The following is a 22,712-nucleotide window of genomic DNA, read 5'->3' on the forward strand; positions in this document are numbered from 1 at the left end:
AGTTTAACAATACTGGCTTACAAAACAGCACCTGCACAGGAAAGAAATTTAATGTTAAACAGTCTGTTCAGCCCCAAAAAAATTTGTTGGAGAAAGCTTAGGGCAAGCAGAAGTTACAGTTTACTATAGTTAACCTGAAAATAAATATCTAAATCAACTGGTTTTCAGTTAAGTTTGACCTTCTCTGGAGACAAATTAGTCTTGGAGGTTTTTAGAGAAGCAAATGGAATATTTTCTTTCCCACCTGCCTGTTCCAGCAAGGAATGCAATGATCTCCTCCAGATAAGCTTGGAAGTACAATAACGAAGGCGCTTTTGCTAGAAGTTCAGCACTGGCAAATTCTCACCAGTTCAGAATTGTTTAATACGTCTTGCAGAAATTACCATAGGTAAGAATAGATTAGATTAGAATTGCTTGAGAACTGATGAGTTTAAAAGGAACTGTCATAAATGTTGTAGTGAAATGCAGCTTGTTGATACAGTATTGCATCACAATTTGTATGTCAAATAGGCAGAGTAAGACCTTCACAGATTGAATCCAATTCATCACAGTTTTTATATATTGTGTACATATTTTTGTGTATATACATTATATATATATATATATATATACACACTTTTTCCCCAAAGTCAGTTGCTCTGTTCCAAATATCTGATTTTAAAATGTTTTTCCATAGTGCTTGCCTTGGAGAATAAACTGAAGTGCAGATTCAGATACATTATTATATTCTTCTTTGCATGCTGAATTCTTAAGACGTTTAGAAATATTGTGAAACTGCAAAAAAAGGCACAGTCAATTAATTCCTTCATTTGAATAATTAACCATTTTAAATACTCCCTCCATACCTTATGTTCAGTTCTAGATATATTATTAATAGTAGCTTGTACTGTGTGCTGCAGGAGACTGTTAGGCACATGATTCCTAGAACCTGGGGAGGAGAACATTTCCTGACACTATGAATTTACCTACCCAATGACAAAGTTGTCTTGTTCTAATTCAAACATGTTTCACACTGCAGTAATTACTCCATATTTATTTTAATGAAAAATTCAGCACAGTTAATTTTTTTTAAATTATGATGGTTGATGAATCCATCCAATTGCATTCAACAAAAATGCTAATCACACTTCACTATTTTTGAGCTGTTTCTGGTTTACCACTCATTCCAGTAACAAAAAAGTGTCTATAAAGTGTCCACAGTTTAAGTTCATGACCACAGGTTTGTGGCCAGACTCTGTGTTGTCAGGTGGGAGGTGTCAGGATGTCGTGGCTGAGAGGGTTTGTTACATCTCTGTGGTGAGGACATCCCAACAGGCAAACAGCCTCCCCTGTCCCTACTCAGTGGATTGGCATTGTGCCATTTGCTCACTCTCAGGCCACTCTGGGAGAGTTTGCAATGGCCACCACGCTTTTTGAATGAGACTGACTTGCTTCATAGCAGGAAGGTCTTAGTTCTATCTGATTTTAAAGCCAGAGTCTCCAAAGCAGAGGTGAGTGGCACTGTTCATTTTGCAAGGACACAGTTTATTTGCCACAGAGTACATTTGGAAGGGTTGGCTGTAGCATCTTCTCATTTGTATCCTACTGTTTACATAGCCTTCTGCAATTCCTTACTGTGTATTCCTGCAACCAACTGGCAAACATCAAAATGATCTTTATGGGTTCCAAGTCATCTGCAGAAGAGGCACTTGAGTAAATTTCTATATTTTGCCTGATGTCCAGGGCACATATCTTTATTGTGATCATCCTTCAGCAAATATAGGAATGGATCAGTAAGACCAAACAATATTTCTGTGAATAAAAATTTACTTCTCCCTTGTTTCAAAACCAGAAGAAATTCGAAGAGTGGGAAAGCCACTTTTCTAGTGTCAATTAGTCTGGATTTTTATGCTTAGACATTGGAATCTGTTACACTTGTAACAGAGATTTGAAAAGTACTGGAGCATTAAAAATTTGAAAGAACACTCTGGGAATACAGACAGTGTTTGCTGTCATTGACTTAGTTGTTATGAATAAGTACAACTGGAAGGAATCTGAAAAAAGTCATTCCAAACACAGGGAAGGAGGCTGGTAGTTGAAGTGTAGGGTAGTACAAAACAGGTGGATTACATCTGCCTTGTAGGGCATGCAGTCTTGTCCTCATCTATTATTAATTTTAAAAGCAGAAGCTTTGTGGTGCATGTTATGTCTTCACTCATAAATCAGCCTCTGTGTGCCTCTACCTGTGACCAAATTTTCCGTTATCTCTCTTCACCCAAGGCCTGTAAAACACCTACAGATCTTTAGACCAGGAATCTGAGGGAAGTGGAAAATGTAATTTATTGCTGAGATAATACTGTTGAAAAATGGATCCTTCTGGTTATCTAATACAATCATTAAAGGGAAAAGAAAGGTCCTTGAAATTCTGAGAAACAAAAGCGCTAAACACAGCTGAAAGAGAGTCCACACTGAAACCTAAAAAAAAATCAAGTGCTATTTAATTTTCAAATCACATTTCCTACAAATTAAAATAAGAGGTTTGTAATAGCGATAATTACCTATTCAGCATCCTTCATCAGTCTCTGAACTCATTTTCTTCAGTCATTACTTGAATAAAAAACAAACTTAAATGGGTCATTTATGGTTAAATTAATCTGTGCTTTTCCCAGAGTACCTCCTTTGTTCACCTCCAGCTTTAATTACTGAAAAACATTTTGTTTTATAGAAATCTGTGGCAAAATAGATGCATCCTTCATAGTCATCCTATTTTAGGAAGTTCAGTGACTGCTATATTAGTGACATCACAGATGGTAAAGTCGTTTTTAAGATCTACTTCACATGCAAAACCTGGCACACAATATGAGTGAATACTAATGTGTAGAAGAGTTCTATGAAAAATTTAGGGGATGATAAATCATTCTTCAAAGCAGCAAAGATTCTCTGAACCACTGATGCAATTTCTTAGGCTGTTTTTTGAGGGGAGAGTAGTGGCAGAATGGGACTCAGGAAGGCAAATCAGCAAAAGGAGTGATCTGCCTGATTGATGTACATCTACCTTTTCCACTTGAGAAAACCTAACTGGAACTTTGTCCACCTAGAGGACATTTCTGTGGTGTCAAACTTCACTCTGTAGCAGAAGCTGCATCTTTGCAAAGTGTTATGACAATAGGTTCTCTTTCACAGTTTTTTTGTAGTCACTCTTTTTTTCTTCTCAGACTCATCTGATGTCACTGTTTCTTTATATCCAGTTTGTTATATCCTGTCAGATGGTGATGTACATGTGCTTCTGAGAAATATATTTGGGTAAATTTAGATGAACAAAAAAAATTCCCTTTTTCTGAAAATTTCTTTATAGAAGGAAAAAAAATGAGGCATCCGTTTTTTCAAAACACCCCAATTGCTTGTATATCACCTGTAATTTACAAATGAGTGTTTTTAATCTGAAAAAAAATTATGCTTTGAGCAAGGAAACAAAGAAATTCATCCAGTACATTTGCAACACATTTTGGATTAACCAATGCCGTTGTTGTATGCTTAATAGAAAAATATCAGAGTGCTCTGATTGTTTATTGAATTGTAATACTTGAAAGATTGCTGCTTCTTTGATATTTTTTGGCAGAAATAGCAACAGTGGTTAATGATCACCAGGGGTTTTATTTTTTTTCTAATAAAATGTCATTTATCAGCAAAGAAAGAGAAAGGACTCTCAAGAGTCATGCAAACAGATACATAAACTAAATACTAATTTTTCTTCCAGTTTCCTGGTTTTGCTTGTACATTAATGGAAAATCTATTTGTTTAAAATAAGAGAAGTCCAACAAGTCCAAATTTGAGACCAAGTTGTGATAGAAAACGTTTTAAACCTAGATTTTCTTCTTACACCAAGTCAAATAGTATATACCTGAAACCTGTAGTAGTCTAAAAACACAGAGATATGTATGTGGTTATATATAATAAATAATTTCTTCAAATCTATTTATATTCCTAATTCCCTCCCACTTGTGACTGGACAGGTCTTGATGAGCAGCAGGAATCATAAATTTTAGATAGTGGGCAAATGCTGCCCAATTCTGACAGCAAAAAATCTAGAGAACAAAAGAAAGTTCCTAGACAGTTCAGGATGAGGTGGCAGTCAGTCACAAATACTCTGCATAACTTTGGAAATTGGTACTTCAATTAAAACCTTGATTTTTTTTTCACTCAGCTCCAGCTCTGCTGGACTCCTATGCCATTTTTATGTGTCCAGCAGTTTCAATACAAACTCATGACCCAAATATCCATGACTTTTCAGGAGTAGACCTGAATGTGTAAAAGATATAAACCAGATCAAATAATTCCTCCTAGTCTGGCTTTCTCATTCATCGTGTCTTTACTAGTCAGGATTTCCAAATTTGCTGGTAGCCCAGGTCTCAATCACTCAATGAAAGGTACAAATTCTCAGTGTACCTGAAATGAAATCTCAGGACAGGGAATTCTGAAATCAGAGGCATTCTGATAAAGTAGAACTCTTGACTATTTGGGAGCAGAGAAAATCAACAAGACATCTTGAAAAATGAGCAGTAGCTCCAGAAAGAACCTGTATCTGTGTCAGAAATTGGAATTCAGTGGGCAAAACAAATTGAGTTAAATAGTGTGTTTAACTCGTTACGTCAACTTTTATATCTCTCATAGTTACAGTGATTCAAGGAATATATTACAGGTTTCTTGAACAAATGGAGCCTGCCCACACTAAATGAGTCAGATAAAAATCAATTACATTGTGGATTTTTAGCTGTGGAAATAATCAATGTCATCATTGTTCCCTTCCTAGCAACAAAATATTGGTCCTGGTCAACCAATCCCTTCTAAGCTGGTTTGTGCAAAACATTTTTAATATTTTTGATATTATTTTGTGGGCCCTTTGAAAATGGAAGGCCATTTGGTTCGGTATCAAGGCCAAATATTAACAGAGCCTTTTTTTTTAACGTTGCTAGCACTCTTCAGTGCAGTAAGTAATTTTTAGTGTAGTAATTCATTTTTGTTTGTATTGAACATCAGACCTTATGTTTTATCATATTCTGTAATGTTTTAGGTACAGATTGCTACATTTACTTGTAATGGCATAGCCATCCTGGAGTCTCAGCAATGGAGCAGGACATAGGAGTTTACTCATAAGAGATACTATTATAAGTTTTCAGAATTTACTGATTTTTATCCATTAGCTTTTCTCAGGGAAGGAGAGGAACTGTATCCTATGCCAAACCTTCCAAAATGTTGCATCTGCTATGAATGCTGTCCTGTTCAAGGACTTACATGAAGAAGAGATTCTTTAAAAAACAGACAATACAGAGTATGCACTATTTATTTTTAGCATGAGTCAATCCATATTCTTTCAAAACAAATGTAATTATGTGTGATCCTTTTACTATCATCAGGTTTTATCCATTTCCATTATTTCCTCTAACTTATCCCTCAAGGATTCATACATATCAGCAGGCACTGAAAACAGATGTTGATATTGCTGTGTGTGTTGTTTACACCTCCAACTTTCATTGGATTCCCTGAATTCCAGATGGCACATAGTCATTTTATTCTATATATAAGATTAAAATAGTTTCGTTTCAAATCTGCATATCTGTCTGTGCTTTGTAATTTTAATTCCAATGTCTAGACCAACCTTGTTATGTCCTTTTCACATTTTGTACTCTTCCAGTTTTGCTCTTTGTCATCTTGTCATTTGCTGAGAATCAAAAAAAGATTCCCCTTCTTCGACCACTGCCTTGACTATTTTGCTCTTTATTTTAATTTCTCAATAGAGATAGTAAATTTTAGAATAATTTACTTTGTTTTATTTACTTGTTTTATATTATTTATCTAGGTCTCTCAAGATGCATACAGTCTTACTTTAAACTGCAGTAAAAAATAAGGTAGCATGTCTGTTACTGTATTTTTCAGAACTTCCAAGAATTGTAAGTGTTGGCAGCATGATCTAAAGCACACTCAAGTAAGTCTTACAAGATCTGGACTCCACAGATCTGCACTATTCTATTCACAGTCCTTACCAAGCTAAACCTTAGGGAAGAATTTTATTTTCAATGACTACATTTCCCACTTTTAATCTCTTCTTTTCAATGTACTGCATACCCTCCCAGAACGGTACCTTTCCTTCTGTATGTTCACACTAACTTTATAAAATTAGTAAAACTCTCAATTTATACTCTATAAATAAGAGGAGACACGTGCCACTGTAAATTATTTATTCAGTGCCATTACATTCATGACACTTTGTAGAACAAATCAAGTCCTATGACAAAATTCTGATGCTTTATCTAGGCCCCATCTGGAATGAGTCCATGAAAATCTATAATTAAACTGACATAGATCAGTAGTAACTTTAAATGACTTAGTCATAGTAAAATGAGTTTAGCTGTATAACATTTGGTCCAGGAGCTTGCTTGGCTTCAAAAATGCATACTTCAAATTTGGCAGAGTAAAGGAGGCAGGAGAGAGCTGAAATCCCTCTCCTGCACACACAGTCCTGATTCTCAGTTCTCATGTTTATAAGCAAATGTTCCTTCATTTCTGCAGTTGAAAACACTTCTGCACTCAGGCTGTAAAATCACAAGAAAAAGCATTTAAATTACAAAATTAAAATTTCTCGTGGCCTCCTCACTACTGTAAGTAATGCTCAAGGTGATCTAAGATGAAAGGATTCCATGTGAGGAGGAGGCACCATAGGCAGGCTGCACACTCACAATCATCATCACCTAGAAAGAGCTGAGCATCCTGAGGCTCATCCACACCCGTCCTGCAAAGACCTCAAACACAGTACTGACAACAGAGCTTTGTAGAGAAGAGCACCTTGTACATGTCTAGAAGAAAAGAGCTGGGAAATTACAGACTTAGATAAATCTAGAGGATCTTACAATCCCCATCTCTGCCAGGTGTGATTCAATCTTTCAGACATGCATAACTTGACAAGAAACACGGTTGCCTTTAGCAACACATCCAGGTTAAGTAAGACAAAGGTAATTCAGGTGCTGATCACAATATAATCCTTGTGCTCCAGAACCACACTATGCTGCCTTGCCAAAACAACCTACAGTTTTTGGCCTGATCTTGATGTTATTTCACTTGCAAAATTAATCTTGAGTTTAGCTGAAGTCATGCAGCAGTCATATATTCTGGTTTATAGCTGCTCAGCCCTATTAAGCAGATGAGAAGAAAATGGAAAAGAAACAGAAAAGGTAAAAAATTTCTTTGCATGACTGAGCCATCCGCTCTTATATTAGCATAAGCAGTTCTACTATGAGACTGTGATTGTCTCTCTCTGTGATGGTGTTGGGACATTTAGATAGGCTGCACCTGAGACTTAAAAATGCACATTAGTTTTTATTTGCTTAATATACCACATGCTGCCTCATAAAGAGAGGAATTGACAAAAACTACTTAATAAAAAAGACTTCCCCTAGCGCTTTCCATCTAATGATCATCAAGCAGTTTACAAGTAGGACTGAAGAAGCTGTTTTTACTTGTGGATAATAATACCCACATTTTACAGATGGAAAAGCCATCTAGCCATAGGAACGCATTTTAGTTGACAACATTAACCTTAGCAGCACATTGCTGCAAATTTCACACGATGAATAGAGGCACTCAGAACTCTGCATGATGCACCACACAGAATAATGGGGTCCCAGCTGTTCATCTGGGAAACTGCAACCGCATTCTTGTTCCTTTATGGCTGGGTCAAAAAGGGATCTAGGTCAGAAGAGATGAAGAAAGCATTGCCTTGTAAGGGTCACCCATATATTTCAGTCATTACCTCAGTGTGTAGCTGGGTTCTGACAGACAGGAGCTGCGTGGGGGCTGCTCCGTGCCCGCCGCAGTGCCACAGCCACGGGCCGGGCAGCGCAGCGCAGGCCGAGCTGGGGCACCGACAGCAGCGACACACTGGGCCTTTACTCTATTGCATAACTTTTTCAGAAAGTAATTGCTGGTGATACCTAAGTTCGGGAGCACTTTTAAACACTGAGGAAACCTGACGAGAAGAACAAACCATGAAGGAACAAAGGAACGGGGTTACTTCAGTTCGCAGTTAGGAACAAGCTGAAAATGATGTAATCCATTAGTTTATTATAAGTCATTTAAAAGCCAGCGCACCTCCGAGGCACGTTCCGCCCGAAGCCGCCCCCCGCACATGGCGATGCCGGCAGCCGCCCCACAGCACCCGCCGCTGCCAGGGCTATCCAGGCGCTCCCCAGAGCCGCCCGAGCAGCGCTCCCCGCAGTACCCGCCGCTGCCAGGGCTATCCAGGCTCTCCCCAGAGCCGCCCGAGCAGCGCTCCCCGCAGCACCCGCCGCTGCCAGGGCTATCCAGGCTCTCCCCAGTGCCGCCCTCACTGCAGCCCCGGAGCCTCAGCGCGGCCGCGGCGCGCGGGCCCGCGGGGCCTCCCGGGGTCGCAGCCCGCGCCAGGCGCCGCCCCCGGCGGAGGCGGTGCCGCCCCCACGGCGGCCGGGCCCGGCGGTGGCAGCGCCCGTGCGGGCCGGGGCGATGGCGGCGGCGGCGGACGCGTTCCTGAGAGCCCGCGGCAGGACTCTGACCGCCTTCCGCCCAGGTACGGGGAGCGCCGGCCGAGCCGCGCCATCGCCTGCGGGCCCTTTGCCGCCGGGCGGGAGGGGCGTGCGGAGGGAGGCCCCGGGCTTCCCCGGCGGCGCGGGAGGAGCTGCCGCCGGGGAGAGGGAGGCGTGGAGCGCCGGGCCCTGAGCCGTCTGCCGGCGAGCCCGTGGCGGGGAGCGGGGACACGGGGGACACCGGACGGCTGTGGCCGCCCCGCTGCCCCCGCTGTGCCGGGGCGCGCCCGGAGCTGTCCGAGTTCATCCCCACGCTCCGGTTCCCGTGAAGATACCAGCAATGTCCAGCGCTGGATTAGTTTTAAAATGCTTGTCCGCGCTGCTGAACCGGATCTCCACAGCCTGTGAAACTGTTGGTGCCAGCACGGTGCTGTCCTGTGTTTGTACTGTAGGGGTGACCTGACAGGTTACCTCTGGGTCACTGCTGGCTCAAACGAAAGACAGCCGTAGGGTGGTTCGCAGCTTGGCAAGATTCTGCTTTCCCTGGGGTGCTCAGTCTGGCTCAGGGTTGGGGTCTGCAGCGCAGGTGCTCCCCTGGCCCTTCCCCGCCGTGCAGAAGCAGCGCTGCGAGCCCTGGGCTGCAGCCAGCCAAGGCATCCGTGCTTGCACACCTGCCAGCTGGGCACGGAAACCAGGCCGAGCCAGAGGTGGCAGCCACCTGTGACTGCTGGTTCTTGCTTGTGGCTGGACACAGAGGAGCGCATTGAACATCTCAGTGCACGCACCTGTTTGTAAAATTCTCCCAAGCATAGAGGTTCTACAGTGTGCCGGGGTTTTTCAGGGACACAGCTGTATAAGGAATCATTTCCTATGGCCACACATCCTATTTCCCTGTATTTATGAATTTCAAATTGTATTGGTTTGGTGAGGTCAGCAAGGCTGTTCCATCCCAACAATTTTGTGATTCTTTTCTTGGGTTGCACTGGAAATATTTGGCTTTGCTTGTTGCCAAATAAAGAAAAATCACCAACTCAGAGCATGTGAAGTATATGTATACAGCCATTCTGGCAACCTATTAATTGCAGATGGTCTGGTTGGTTTGGAACAGAATGCCTAACATTTGCTGAGGGGACAGATGGCAGACAAACCATCTAGTTAAATCAACTGTATAGTGAAATTTTGACAAAAGCAGTGTTCAACAGCAGTGTAAAAATTTCTGCATAAAAACTGTATCTAACTCCTTGAAAATTTCTTTAAACATGGAAGAAAATTGTTTGGGAATCTGTTTTCCAGGGATGCTTCTTTCTCCTGAGGTGTCCTTGTTTGGAATTCTTTAAGACTTTTCTTACCAGTTGGTTGTTTTTGATCTTGTTCAAAAATTGCTAGGCTATCATAGTCCAGCTACCGTCTTTGGATGCAATATTTTTTGTAAATAATTTACTTGCATCTTTCTTAAGAGGCTAAAGTTCAACGTTTTAATAACTAAATGATTAGGAAAAATGAGAACTTGGATCTCTTGGCTGTTAAAACTGTTAAAAATTTTCATGAAGTGTAATACTAAAATCAGTTACCTCTGTTTTGTCGCTTTCCTCAGTCTTAAGGTTCCACTCCTGTTAAACGTGTATCCACATGAAGCCTTTACTGCCCCTGCTAAGGCTTGGCACAATGTTTCCTTTTAAAATTTGAAAGCCACTATTGAGAGCTAATTTTCCTTTTTTTCTTCCTATCCTTTCTGTAAACTTCTTCCCTGTAATTTGTTCGGTCTGCCTTTGCATAACACGAAGGTTATACCTGTAACCTGCTCTAATCTGTCCTTGGTGTGGGACATGAATGAGGAGCTTGAGGTGAGGAGCTTGAGGTGAAGGATTGAAGTTATCCATATAATCAATGAGGCACAGTAGTAAACAGTGTATAAATACCCTACCTTATTGGCAAGAGACCTTTGTATGGTTTGGCTTTACTTTCTAAAAGAAATTGTCTCTTTTCTACCCATGTGAAATTTTGCTTCAGCTCTCTACTCCTTCTATTAGTATTTGAGTGAAAAGACAAGACCATATGTTTGGGTAAGTGCTGTCTGTACCATTTCTCTCCAGAATTCAGGGGGTTATTTTGGTTTGGTTTGATTTTGGGGGTTTTTTGGGGTTTTTGGTCCCAGGTATGTCAGTAGCATGCTGTGCAAAGAATTTCTGTGAAAGTGGTGGAACACTTTTTTCAAGTAACTAAACAAGTGATAGTCCTGTCATTTTAGCTGTTTGAGAAGTGTCTGTTTGAACCTGTCTTTTGCTAGTTTTAGTTGATGGTTCCAAAACCTTTATGTGGAACATGCAAATAACCAGTATTGCATCCTCACAGTCTCAGTTCCACATGTGATTTTGTGTTCCTCTGTCATGCCTCCCTCACCAATCTTTTACATATTCTCAAAGTTTATTCAGTTCCTTCTCATATTTTTAATTTACTCTGTTCTCTATTCCTTTCCAATCTCTGGTTTTTTTGCCATTTTTGAATGTTGAGGTTCCTTCTTGTAGTACTTGGTAAAACTCATATGAAGTTGGTGGTGTTTTTCCCATGTGAACTGTACTGCTCTTTTTTGCATGAAGTTCATCTTTTTTGAACTGTCACTGCATAGGAAGTCTCTCCTTATCTCTTCACAACCAGGCCTGATTCTCATGCTGCCAAATTGCTTGATTTTAGCAAATTCTACTTCCTCACTGTTCAGTTGCTGTGACGGATTGTTTTGAGTTTGTTGAACAGTGTATAGGTCCCAGTACAGATCCAGGTGGGATCTGGGAGTCTAGTTCATTTCTGTTTTTCTTACTAGTTTTCTGTGCATTCAAGGACTTCATTTCATATTTCCAGACAGTTTGGCTTCCTTAAGAGTCTGGTGAGTAGCTGTTAGATGCCTCTTGGAGATGGGATCAAATGGATCTCCCTTGTCCCTGTAAAAGCTGTTGATTACTCTTTCTGAAGAATCAGTAAACACCAGAGCTCCTGTCTTGGTTAGTGTTGATTAGTCTTGGTTAGTGTTTCCATCAGTTGTCTGTACAGATGTCAGTTTTGCAGTCAGTTGTTACCAGATTGCTCAGAAAACCTCTTTAAATGTAGATGTAATAGTGGCCACCTCCCTGTTCCTTTGGTCCAAGTACAGTTTTAAGGATAACTCCCCAGAAGTTCACTAGTTTTCACTTTTGAGGAGTTCTATGGATGCCACCTAACCTCAGTGGTTTGTTAGTGCCTATGTCTATTTGTTGAATCATCTACTGGCATGTTGATTTGATACAGATATGATGTGCTATGTGTCAGGAGGAATTATCACATTAGATCTTCACAAGTTCCCTCACAACACATGTGAATATAAAAATGTACCCTGTTTTTCTTCTTTTCAGCCTTTATTTTTGAGTGCATCTTGCGTGTCTGGAACATCTGTTAACCTTAGTGAGTGTCTGGCCAGCTATCTGCTCCTAATTTCCCTACAAAGTGCTTTATTAGTTCTCAGATTTATGCTGTTTCCAGTTCTTCCCTTTTTTTAGCTTGGCTTCTTGGATTTTAGTATCTAACCTTCCAGTCTATAAAATCTTTCCTGGTTTTTTTTGTTTTTTTTTTTTTATTTGAATGCTTTAGCTTTTCAAAGGATGCTGTCCTGCTTTTAGTAGCCTCCCTATGGCTGTTACTTAGGTAGTTTAGACAGTCTGAATTCTTTTTGGTCTTTCTCAAGTCCTTAGTAAATGCTGTGCATATGGTCTGAGCCTCTGGGATAGTGTCTTTGAATAGTTTCCATGCTGCCTTCAAGGATTTTTGCACTTTTTAAAGGCATCATAATTATATATAATTTGCCTTCCTTTGAAATTAAATACAACCACAGTTGATTTCTTGCTTTCAGAAGAGTGTTGGATCTTGGCACATTATGATTACTGTTCTAGAGCTCTTCAACAGTAATATTTTTGAGCACTGATCAGAACTGCATTCCAGTTTGCATATTCCATTCCCAGTACTGTCTCCAACTCTCATATGGATTAGGGAAATTTTTACGTGGGTTTTGAGAAACTTTCTGTGACTTCACCTTGTCATTATGCAAGCCACCCCCCTTCACACCTACAGTTCTGGGCTGTAAAGTTTTTGTAATGAGTTTACATGTTAAATTTGGGGGTGGGCATAAGGCATGACTAGAATGTAGCTTCTGTAGCCCTTAGTACAAATAAACTGTGTCTGAGGGGACATTTTTTACCTTGATAGTTATCTAAGAAGTTTAAAAGTATGTATTTTGATAACAGTAGCACTGTCTCATTTATATGAGAAACCGTATTCTATCATTTAGTGTTTCTACTGAGAGTATTTTTATAGTACATAATTTCTAGAATAATTACTGTTTAAAAGATTTTATTTTCTCTCTGAAAATGTATTTTAATACCTATTTTGAAGGTTCTTTTTTTTCCCCCAGTACTTAAAATTGCATAATTCATGTCAGGTTGCCTTGGTCGTTCAGCAGAACCTTCAGTAGTCATATCTTTGGTAGACTCCCAGGTACACATGGAAAAGAAACAGCTGAAAGACATGCACATTTCTTTAGACTGAGATATTTTGTATTTGGACATACAAAAATGATGAGTTTTCTAAGCTGTATCTGTTGATAATATTTTTAATATATAACAAGGAATTATTAAGAATGCAGAGCAATTCCTTTATCGGTTTTCCAGCTATTTCAGGACTGAGAGTAATGGGAACAAATTGTTGCTGTTTGTGTTGTCTGTGGTGTATACATACTCACTTCACTTAAGAGATTCCATTTTCCTTCCTGCGTAGAGCTTCTTTGGAAAACCAAGGTTGTGTTTCCTTTTCAATTTTACCTGGAAAAAACTCAAAGGCACGCTTTGTAGGCTGAGACAACTCAGGGCAGGGAACCATGTTCCTATTGCTGCTGTAATCTGATTTTCAGAGAAGTGGTATTGATTCTCCTGTCAAACCCAACGTGACAATGAGGGCATTTTTGTATTTACTACTGCCCATGATGGACTGAGCAGGCACTGGAGATGTGTCCACATCCAAACTGCTCTGACACAGCAGTGTCTAAAGAGAGCTTATGGACAGGAGTAACTTTCCATAACTAATTTGTTTCCATTAAATTCTGCAGAGTGTAGAGGAAGAACACCAATATACTGTTGAACCCAACCAATGTACTTATAAAAAATCCCACCAGGGAAATACTGGAAATCCCACCAGTACTGTGTGCCTGTCAGAGGCCAGTGGTTTCTGTGAGCAATCTCAACAGATGTGTTTGTGATCCTTGAAGACAAGGAGACAAAAGAGAAACAAAACCAGGGGAAAGGGGAAGAAATGAAGGCACAGAGATTAGCTATTGTCCTTTAGAAGTTGGGATATTCAACTGAAATCCCACCTAAGTCCTTGAAGTGTCTTTTTGCCTGTGATTACAATACATGTCTGAGGTTTTCTCTGGTGAGTTGCTGCTGACTTCTTCGCTCCTTCACAGAATTAATCCTTAGATAAAATTAGAAGCTGGCACTGTTTTTCAGCCAATGCTACTAAAAATACATTGCATTGATCCTCTATCTGTACCTTGGCATGCATGAGAGCAGAAAAGGAGTAGCAAGTTACTGAAACTGAGGCATAACAACGTGTTCAGAAGTTGGACTTCTGTGGCAGTCAGCTGTGCTTTTAAGGAGGTCTGGAACCAAAACTGATTTGAAATAGGAGTTTTCTGTTGCTTGGTGTGTAAGAGCAGCTCCACAGACATAGTTTGTCCTTCAGAAATGGAAACCGTATATACATCAGTTATTGGAGAAGTCTGTCAACTTTGTTCTGGATTTGTGTTTTCTTACTGTTATGGTAAATTCTGAAAGTTGCAAACAGCTTCAATGTCTATAGGGATGAAGATCCAATTTTCAGGCATTCTCAGCTTCATTCAATTTTGTGATGGAAGGGAGAAGACAGAAAAAATTATTAATTTAATCCTAATCTTCTATTGCTCTACCTAGCATGCACTTTGTCTAATACAACAGCATAGCTCATCTAAAGGCGTGAAAATTCAATCTCCTAGTGAGAAGGATGCCTTTATTGTTGTTCCCACAGAAGTCATTTGCTGCATTTGAAGGGATGATAACTATTGTACCTGTTGTTTAATTGAAACCTTTGGAGGTAGCAGCTGGGACTTGGATCAGGACTAGAGGATTGCTGCAGAAGCAGCTCTTGGCCCTCCCAGCCCTTGCACCCCGTGGTGTTTGTTAGTTCCCCCTGCCAGGCTCGGGCAGAGCCCAGCATGGGAGCAGAATGATCTCCTGGGGCACTGTTCTCGAGATCCAGTGCAAAGACCAGGGAGAGTTCGAACAGGGGCTTGTGGGGCCTGACTTACCGGGCAGACAAGGCTCATTTGCTTACCCACAGGACTTCTTCTGTGGGTGCCAACAGCAGCTGGTGAGGGAGAAAAGGAGGGTGTAGAATAATGATCTGAACAGGGTCCATTGATAAAGCATTTCATTGTAAGGCAGAAGACTTCTGGATCCATCTGTGCTAGTAGAAGATGCTTTTCCCAACAGTTTCTCTTCATCACCCTCTTAACATGTTGGTTGGTTGGAAGAGCGCTTATGCAGACCTAGTCCTGAGGGTTTCACCAGAATTAGTGAAATTGCACTATTAGCAACACCTGAAAATTCAGCTGGACTGGTGTCATGGCTTGCACAGATGAGGAAAAACTTGCAAAAACAACTCCGAAGACAGACCAGTGAGGGCACTCAAGAGTTACCTCCTGGATGAGTTGAATTCAGAGCAGGCTTAAGATTGGTGCCAGGTGCAAGTTCGAACCAGTGGTGTTGTACTTATACAACTCTCATCATGATATTCTGGTTTTGGATTTATAGCACTTTGCAGTAATTAAAGCACATTCCTGATTTTAAGGAAAAAGTTAAGTTGTAAGTTGAAACTGTGTCCTTACATTATTTTGTTCCCATATGCTTTTGTTTCATGGGAAACAAAAGCAGTGAGTAACAAATGATAAGTAATAAGTTAATGGAATTTTTTTAAGTACTAGGGTTATATGTTTCTAGTGTTTCTGGTTGGAGTGGTCAAATAACAAGACAAATGTAGAACTTGCAGTTATTTTTATAACTATTGATGAGTTATTGACCACCACAGAAATAGCTATTGACTGAATTATTTGACTAAGACCAGTTAATTAAACTAACATTTTAAGTAAATGTTATTTATGTAGCCCTGATTCCTGGCTCTCTTCTGATATCCCTGCTTCACTTTCTTCATTTTCTCTTCTTCTTTCCTAGAGGAGAATATAGCATATACCTTTGCATAATTTTCAGTTCCTTTCTTTTTTCACCTCCTATCTCCTTCCTTTTCTCCCCACTCTTCACCACCTCCACCCCTGCATCTTCTGTTTCTCCTTTCTTCTGCCGTTTCTTGATTCTGTCTGTGTACTGAACTTCTCTTTTGAAATTCATCTTATCAGTCTCTCTCTTTGCCTCACATGACCATCACTCACCCACTCAAACCAGAGCATCTGTGCACAGTATTAGAAACATTCAGGTACTTAAAACCTAGAGAGTTTCTGTGTTGGCATGAATATAAGTCAGGAAAATAAAATATCCCTGAAATACATATTAGAATAACCCCTAGTCTGGCTTTCCCACCTACTCCCTTGACAGTGCATTCTGTTTGCCTGACCTGTGTATGTTCAAGTGTTCTGTCTGAAGCTCCCTGGGACCTGGGCCAGCCCTGCTGCTGTGCCAACCAGCCAGGACTGCTCCAGGTGCTCCAGCTGCCTGTGGCCACCACACACCATTGCTGGAGCTCTGAAAGGGTAACACAGTCTGTCCATACTTGAAACACAGTCTTTAAAAACAAATGCTTGCTCTTTTTTTTTAAGTAGTCTCTGTAAAAATAAATAAATCTAACATATTTTACTTAGGCTACTGTGGTAAAAATACTGGCTTCAGATTAAATAATACAAAACAAGTAAGCTTTGCTCAGCATTGATTTATCAGTACTGTCTATCAAGTTCCTGGAAAAGGGACAGGTATCAGTAGTCCTGCCATATTGTTCAAAGGTTTGATCTTTTCTCCCATTTAAGGAATAAATTGTGCCACTCCTCCAAACCAAGTTCCTGTTTCAGACATTCCCTTTTTTCATTTTTGTTTTGTACAGGTTGTAAAGGGTTTCTGATGCAAGCTTCCTTAACTGATTTTTTTCCACCTATAAAAACTATAAGTTGATTTATCTGCACAAACAGTGCCTTTACTGCATCATATAAGCTGCCTTTATGGCAGTTGTATTTTTCCATGTAAGTCATAAAATAAAAACCTAAATTACTTTGTGCCATTCAGTTGTTTCCATAGGGCTTCTACTGCAACCTCATGGATAGATTTCACTTCTCTGAACAGTTGTGTAACTTGGAGAGAATTTTATTTCAGAATTAAAAGTCAGTGAGTAGCTAGAAGTTTCTGTCTATAAAATACATGATTATTATTAAGAGTAAGTCAGTGCTGGTATATAAATAATTTTGTTTAGTAATGAAATGTTAGTTTAACCAAAGTGCAGAAGCTTTCATTTGGCAAAATGATCCGATACCATAGCAACAGATGACAATTACAAGCAGCTTCCGGGAGCTGCCTGCATTCCTCATCCCTCACTCCAGCCTATCCATGGTGCAAGATGAATTCTGAGCTCTGTTTTTTAACCTTGCTTGAAAGAACCACACTCCCCTTCTTGCAAAGTGTGAAGCTTCACTTCTGGAGCTGGTGGAAGAGAATCAAAAGTACATCCATGTGTTGGACATGCTATTCCTTGACTGTTACTAGATGACCAGTTTAGCTCAAAATGAATTTCAGATCGGACTGACAAGATATGAGAGTATATTGATGGATTATATTTTAATTTTAAATAATTTGTATCTTTTCTTTTTTGATTCAACTACAGATGGATGTAGTCAGTGAGTTTTTAACAGTTTAAATGCTGTTTAAAAATCTCCAATAATAGTAAATGTATTAAACCAAATAGAGCTGTCAAAACTAAAATATTCAGGTTGCAGATGAATGCATATAGACAGCTGGAGAAACCACAGTGTGCTTGTGTTTATACTTCAATTCCAGCTTGAGACATAAGTGTAGGAAACAGCCTAGCCATTTTTGCTTTAAATTTGTAGCCAGCTGTTGTTTTATTTGCCCAGTGTTAAGATTTTTTCTTCCAAATGGACTTGTAGTCATATATGTCACCCTTTGTTTGCTGTACTTGGTATTACAATACTGGAGAAGGTAAAATGAAAAATGGTACCAGTATGGATTCTGTGCTGCCCTCTGCCTACACTGACTGTGTCAATGGAAATTTGTCTCTGAATTTTCACCTTTTTGTCATAGGTCTTAGGGGCAGTTGTGGCAGCAGTAAATTTGGATTTTCATTGTTGTTGATTATATGTTGCTGGGTTTAATGTTTGCCGACCTTGATCCTGTTGTGTGGCTTCAGTTCTGACTCCAAAGAATGTGCTACATCCAACTTTTCTCTAAAACTATGAGAACAAAAAGCATCTAACTCCTTAATAATTTAAGGGAAAGTGTACTGGAACCATAAAATGCGAAACTTGTGTATGTTTTAACTTGTTAATTAAAGAAGCAATAATTGGAATCTTAAAAGAGTCAACAGAAATCTCACGTTACATGCTTGTGCTGTGCTGTAGTCTTGTAATTTCCAGCACTATTTGCTGAATTCTTCACATACTTCTCCTCTAATCAGTCTGTAATTACTGTGTGGTGTAATTAGATTAATATACTTTCATTTATTACAACTACACATTAGAGGAAAATTTTGTACTCCTGCCCTTATATTTGTCCTGTATGAATGAGTACAGAATTCTGTACTTGCATTAAAGCAGTGTCAACCTACTGAGGTGAAGAACAATCAGTTTAATGATGCGTGGAAGCTTTCATTTTCTTTTAAGTGTCTCTACTGTGTTTTTTTCCTCTTTTTTCTTCTTAGATGCTGAGTACCAGTGGAAGGGGCCCTTCTACTTCATCCAGGGAGCAGATCCTCAGTTTGGACTGATGAAATCTTGGGCACATGGAGACACTGAGAATGGAGATGATGAATGGGGAGAAGAAATTAAATTAACAGAGCAAGCAGTACAGGCCATTAACAAACTAAACCCTAAACCCAAGTTTTTTGTACTATGTGGAGACCTTGTCCATGGAATGCCAGGTAAGGCAATTAAAAGTGCAGAATGGAGGTAGTGACTCCATTTTTTAATTTATATATTTCATGTTGGCAATAAGGCTAATTTGCTTGACTTCAAAATAGTCTCCTGTAAGTATCATTAGTATTAGTTCCTGTTTTGGGAAAAAAAAAACACCCTGTGATTTGTAGATGATTCTTGAGGTATTATTCTGATTTCTTCATCTGACTTCCTGTAGCATTCATCTTAAAGCTGTACTTTGATTAATTAATTGCTTTCTTTTCAGTAGGAATTTTTCTTTGAAATAAAATTCTTTCTCCTAAACAAATTGCTTTGAGATGACAGAGGGGCTCTAGCCACTAGGGAAAACTAATGCCAGGAAAATAGTATAAACTAGATATGGCTTTCTGAGTACCTAAAGTCAGTATGGCTCAGAGAATTCTCTAGATTTCTAGTGCTTAATAAATGCAAATATTTAAGTTTTTAAAATGCTAAAGGTCAGTGGCTTCAAGCTCTAGCAACTCTGTCCTGTGGCTGTGGGACTCTGAGCTCAGTGGCTTTCTTTGTACACTGAGAGGAGGAACAAGAAACCATCCAGAAAGGTGAGTTGCAAGAAAGAGAAGTACGTTTCTTAGAAGTGAAATTAGAAGTGGTGTTACGTGCTGAGAAGTGGTCTGGAAAGCAGATCTAAGCACAGTGTCCCACATTTGTTAGCCCTGATAAGCAGCAGAGCTGCAGACAGCCCTGGCTCTGTCACTGCCAGCACCACAATCCACCCAGAGAGCCTGTAAACATCCTGTGCCTTGTGCTCCTCTCTGCTTCACGTTCCACCTGCACCTGAGGAGCTGCCTCCCAGCCCTTGCTCACACAGCAGGGCTTCAGGCACATTGGAGACCTTTCACTAATTCCTTCAGTGTCCCACAATGTTAATTTTAAGACTTTAGCTGTCAAATTGATTGGCAGTATTTATAGGCTTTCTTTTGATCAGAACACAGCTTTGCTGAAAGAGTGGGAAAGTGTAAAAACCAACAGATTTAAACTTGATTGAATCTACTGTGTAACACCTCAGTAGCTTGATCATAAAATATGCCATGATGCAGTTTTATTGGCTTATGTGCTTCCATTAATTTTGGAATCATCTTCCTATAGCAGAGTTTTAATTAATGTTTTGATTAGGACTTCTAATTTTTGTAGGTATTCCAAATATTTTGGTTTCAGTATCCCTTGGAAGAACAAGAAAAGTCAGGACAAAAAATGAATGTTACATATCCTATTGAAAAGGATCTTTCCCTCAAAAAATTTAAATAATCCAGGAGGCTAAGTTAGTTTCTTTTTAAGTGTGAATTAGAGTGTCAGCAATCTTCTGACTTCCCCAGGGTACTGAATGGCTGGATACAGTAAGTCGTGTGTGTGGTGCTTCTTGTATTTGGTTGGGTTTTTTTTTCCTAGCAATGGTTCTCTGTAGTCATTATTGTCCATCTTGCCAGTGTATGCCTCAGACTTGGTAATGTTTTAAATACAAAGCTGTCAGGGCTTTGTGAAACATTAGCATTATTCATTTTGCTAACAGATGTGAAAGAAGCTGAGTGGATTGTACTGGTGAGATCACCTACATTGTGTGATGGATGTGCTGTGCCTTGTATAAATATTTGAAACTGCCTCGTGCAATGTCCAAGAAATTGCAAGAAAGAGCAGTTCATTACTCAGTAAACTTAAGGGTCTTTTCCAGGCTAAATGATTCAATGATTCTATGATTACCTCATTTGAGCCACCATATTTTAACTTCTCTAATAATTTCTTAGTGATTGAAATTATGTTAATAGTTTTCAGGCCCGTGTTATCATGTAGTTATATAAAGTGGTTAAGGAAATGCACTATTAAAAGGAATTGTAGAATATTCAGCTGGAACAATTACTTCATTATTGCCTCTGTGTTTATACAAATGGCTTGCTCTGCCATGTTTTGATAAACATACAAGTACAATTTAGTTATTAAGTTGTACATAAAAGTACAATTTTACAGCCCTTTGTCTTTCTGCCTAAACTGATGACAGAGATAACAGTGACTTGCTCTGTGGTGCAGATACCTGTGGATTAGCAGTCTTGGACTAGTTGCCTAAAGGACAGGGAGATTGGACAGCTTTTTAATCAATTCCTGTCAGTACAAAACGGGTGGGCAGCACAGATTTTCCTCTCTTCTCACATTTTATCATGGAGTACTAGGGGTAAAGTTTTTGATGCACTGTTTTAAAGCATGCCACTTAGCTGATCCCATGTTGAAGCCTTTTGCAGAGGAACTCCAAGAAATCTCAGAATTCCAGCAGCTAGAAGTGATGAGCAGAATCCTGATCAGCTGGGAAGCAATCAGGCACAGCACTTGGAATCCATTACAGATGTCATTAGAGCAACGAAGTAATCACATCTTGGTATTTAGCTGCTGATTAAAAGTAGTTTGTACTCTGAATATTATTTCCAGAAGTTTTTTCTTGATTACATAATCAAGAATAGGATATCTATTCTTGGTAACACTAATATTGTGGTACAATCACATCAAGAATTTTAAGCAATACCTTATAGTGCAACTATGTCACTGAATATAATTTCTATGAACTCAGTGCTTACACTTGGGTATGCCATGACAGGAAGGACTTCCTTCTAAAGGCATTTGTGTGCATTAAATATAATATAATTTAGTATGACAAAAATGGTAATCTGTATAATATTGTTGATCAGATTATGTGTTTATTTGACTATATTTTTCTAAAACTCTGGAAATTTATTTCTAAAAGTGTTACTGTTCTCTGAGTACCTTGCACTGCCTCACACAGCAGTGGGCTGTATTTTTTTTATTATTTTATTGCTAAAGTAGCAGTGGGAGCTTTTGCTGCCCTCTGCTAGTTGCAGCCCTCAGAGCACTTTTCTGACAGCAGCCCTGCATACCTAGGTCAGTATTCTTCAAGTATGTCTTTGGTTCCAGCTCTTTTTTATGTCCTTTTTTCATTGATTCTCCAGCATGAGTTCCTCATTTAGCCAGATCATTCTCCTTAGAGCCTACATTTTCTCTCTTCCCCCTGCTTTCCCTAAGTATGCAGAAGGACCACTGTTGTGTTTGTAGGAGCTTATCTTTGAAGACTTGCCAGCCCTCTCAAACTCTTGCTTTCAGAGCAGCCACACACAGGATCCTGTAGCTGATTCCTGAATAAGCCAATGTGCTGTCCTGAAGCCCCAGATGTGCTTTCTGCCTTTCCTGCTCCCCTCGAGGTCTTGAAACCACCTTGGAGGCTGCTGCAGCCAAGGCTGCCAGGAGTAACACGTCCCCCAGCATGCTGTGTTTGTGAGCACTGGGACCAGGAGAGCGGGCCTGGCTGGCCTGTCTGTGTCAAGGGATTGTCCAGGCTGCCTCCTGGGTTCCAGATCTCCTGGATTGCTCTCAGCAGGTGTTAGGGAGGTTAGTATCCCATAAGAGCCAGGGTGGTCTAGAGGCTTTTTCAAGTTGCTCATAGGAGAGTTAATCCATTCTTCTGCCCTTTTTGGGTGGTCTGTGGCAAAATGCCAACTTTTAGTGGCTGAGCTCTTCCCTGATACTGATTCAAGTTCAGTGAGGCTGGTGTCTGTTCCATAGAATAGTGCCCTCCAAACATGGGGCAAACTCCATCTTCCTTCTTGCCTGTCCTTCCTGTTCCAGTTTAACATGAACATTGTGCTTCCTTCTCTGTCCCATACCTCAAGTGTAGATTGGTGTCCAGGAAACAGCATCAGCATTTCAACACCTTTTGTTACAGCAGCAGAGAATTCAGCTGTTGGCAGCCAAGGTCACCCTGCTGAAGCCACTGAGAAACACTGACTGTGAAGCTGAGAATCCAGCAACTATTTTTAAGTGGCCGAATTCCTTCAGAGGAAATTGTTTAGCTGCATTTTTTAAATGATGCTACTGCTATCAGTAACTTGATAGTTCTAGCCAGGAAAGTTATTTATGTAATGTATTTAGTCCAGGTGTTCAATTTT

General features: G+C 39.9%; 1 protein-coding gene across 1 annotated transcript in view; it reads left to right on the forward strand.

Moving 5' to 3' along the window:
- The first annotated feature begins 8,478 nt into the window (after window positions 1-8,478).
- The window catches only part of CPPED1 (calcineurin like phosphoesterase domain containing 1), a 39,934-nt gene continuing 25,700 nt past the window's right edge, over window positions 8,479-22,712 (forward strand). The window contains exons 1-2 of the mRNA XM_033074330.1: window positions 8,479-8,575; window positions 18,516-18,734. Coding sequence (XP_032930221.1) covers window positions 8,512-8,575; window positions 18,516-18,734 — 283 coding nt within the window. The 5' untranslated portion in view covers window positions 8,479-8,511. The remainder of the gene's footprint in view (window positions 8,576-18,515; window positions 18,735-22,712) is intronic.

The sequence above is a fragment of the Catharus ustulatus genome, chromosome 16 (genome assembly GCF_009819885.2).
Source record: "Catharus ustulatus isolate bCatUst1 chromosome 16, bCatUst1.pri.v2, whole genome shotgun sequence".
NCBI classification, from domain to species: Eukaryota; Metazoa; Chordata; class Aves; order Passeriformes; family Turdidae; genus Catharus; species Catharus ustulatus.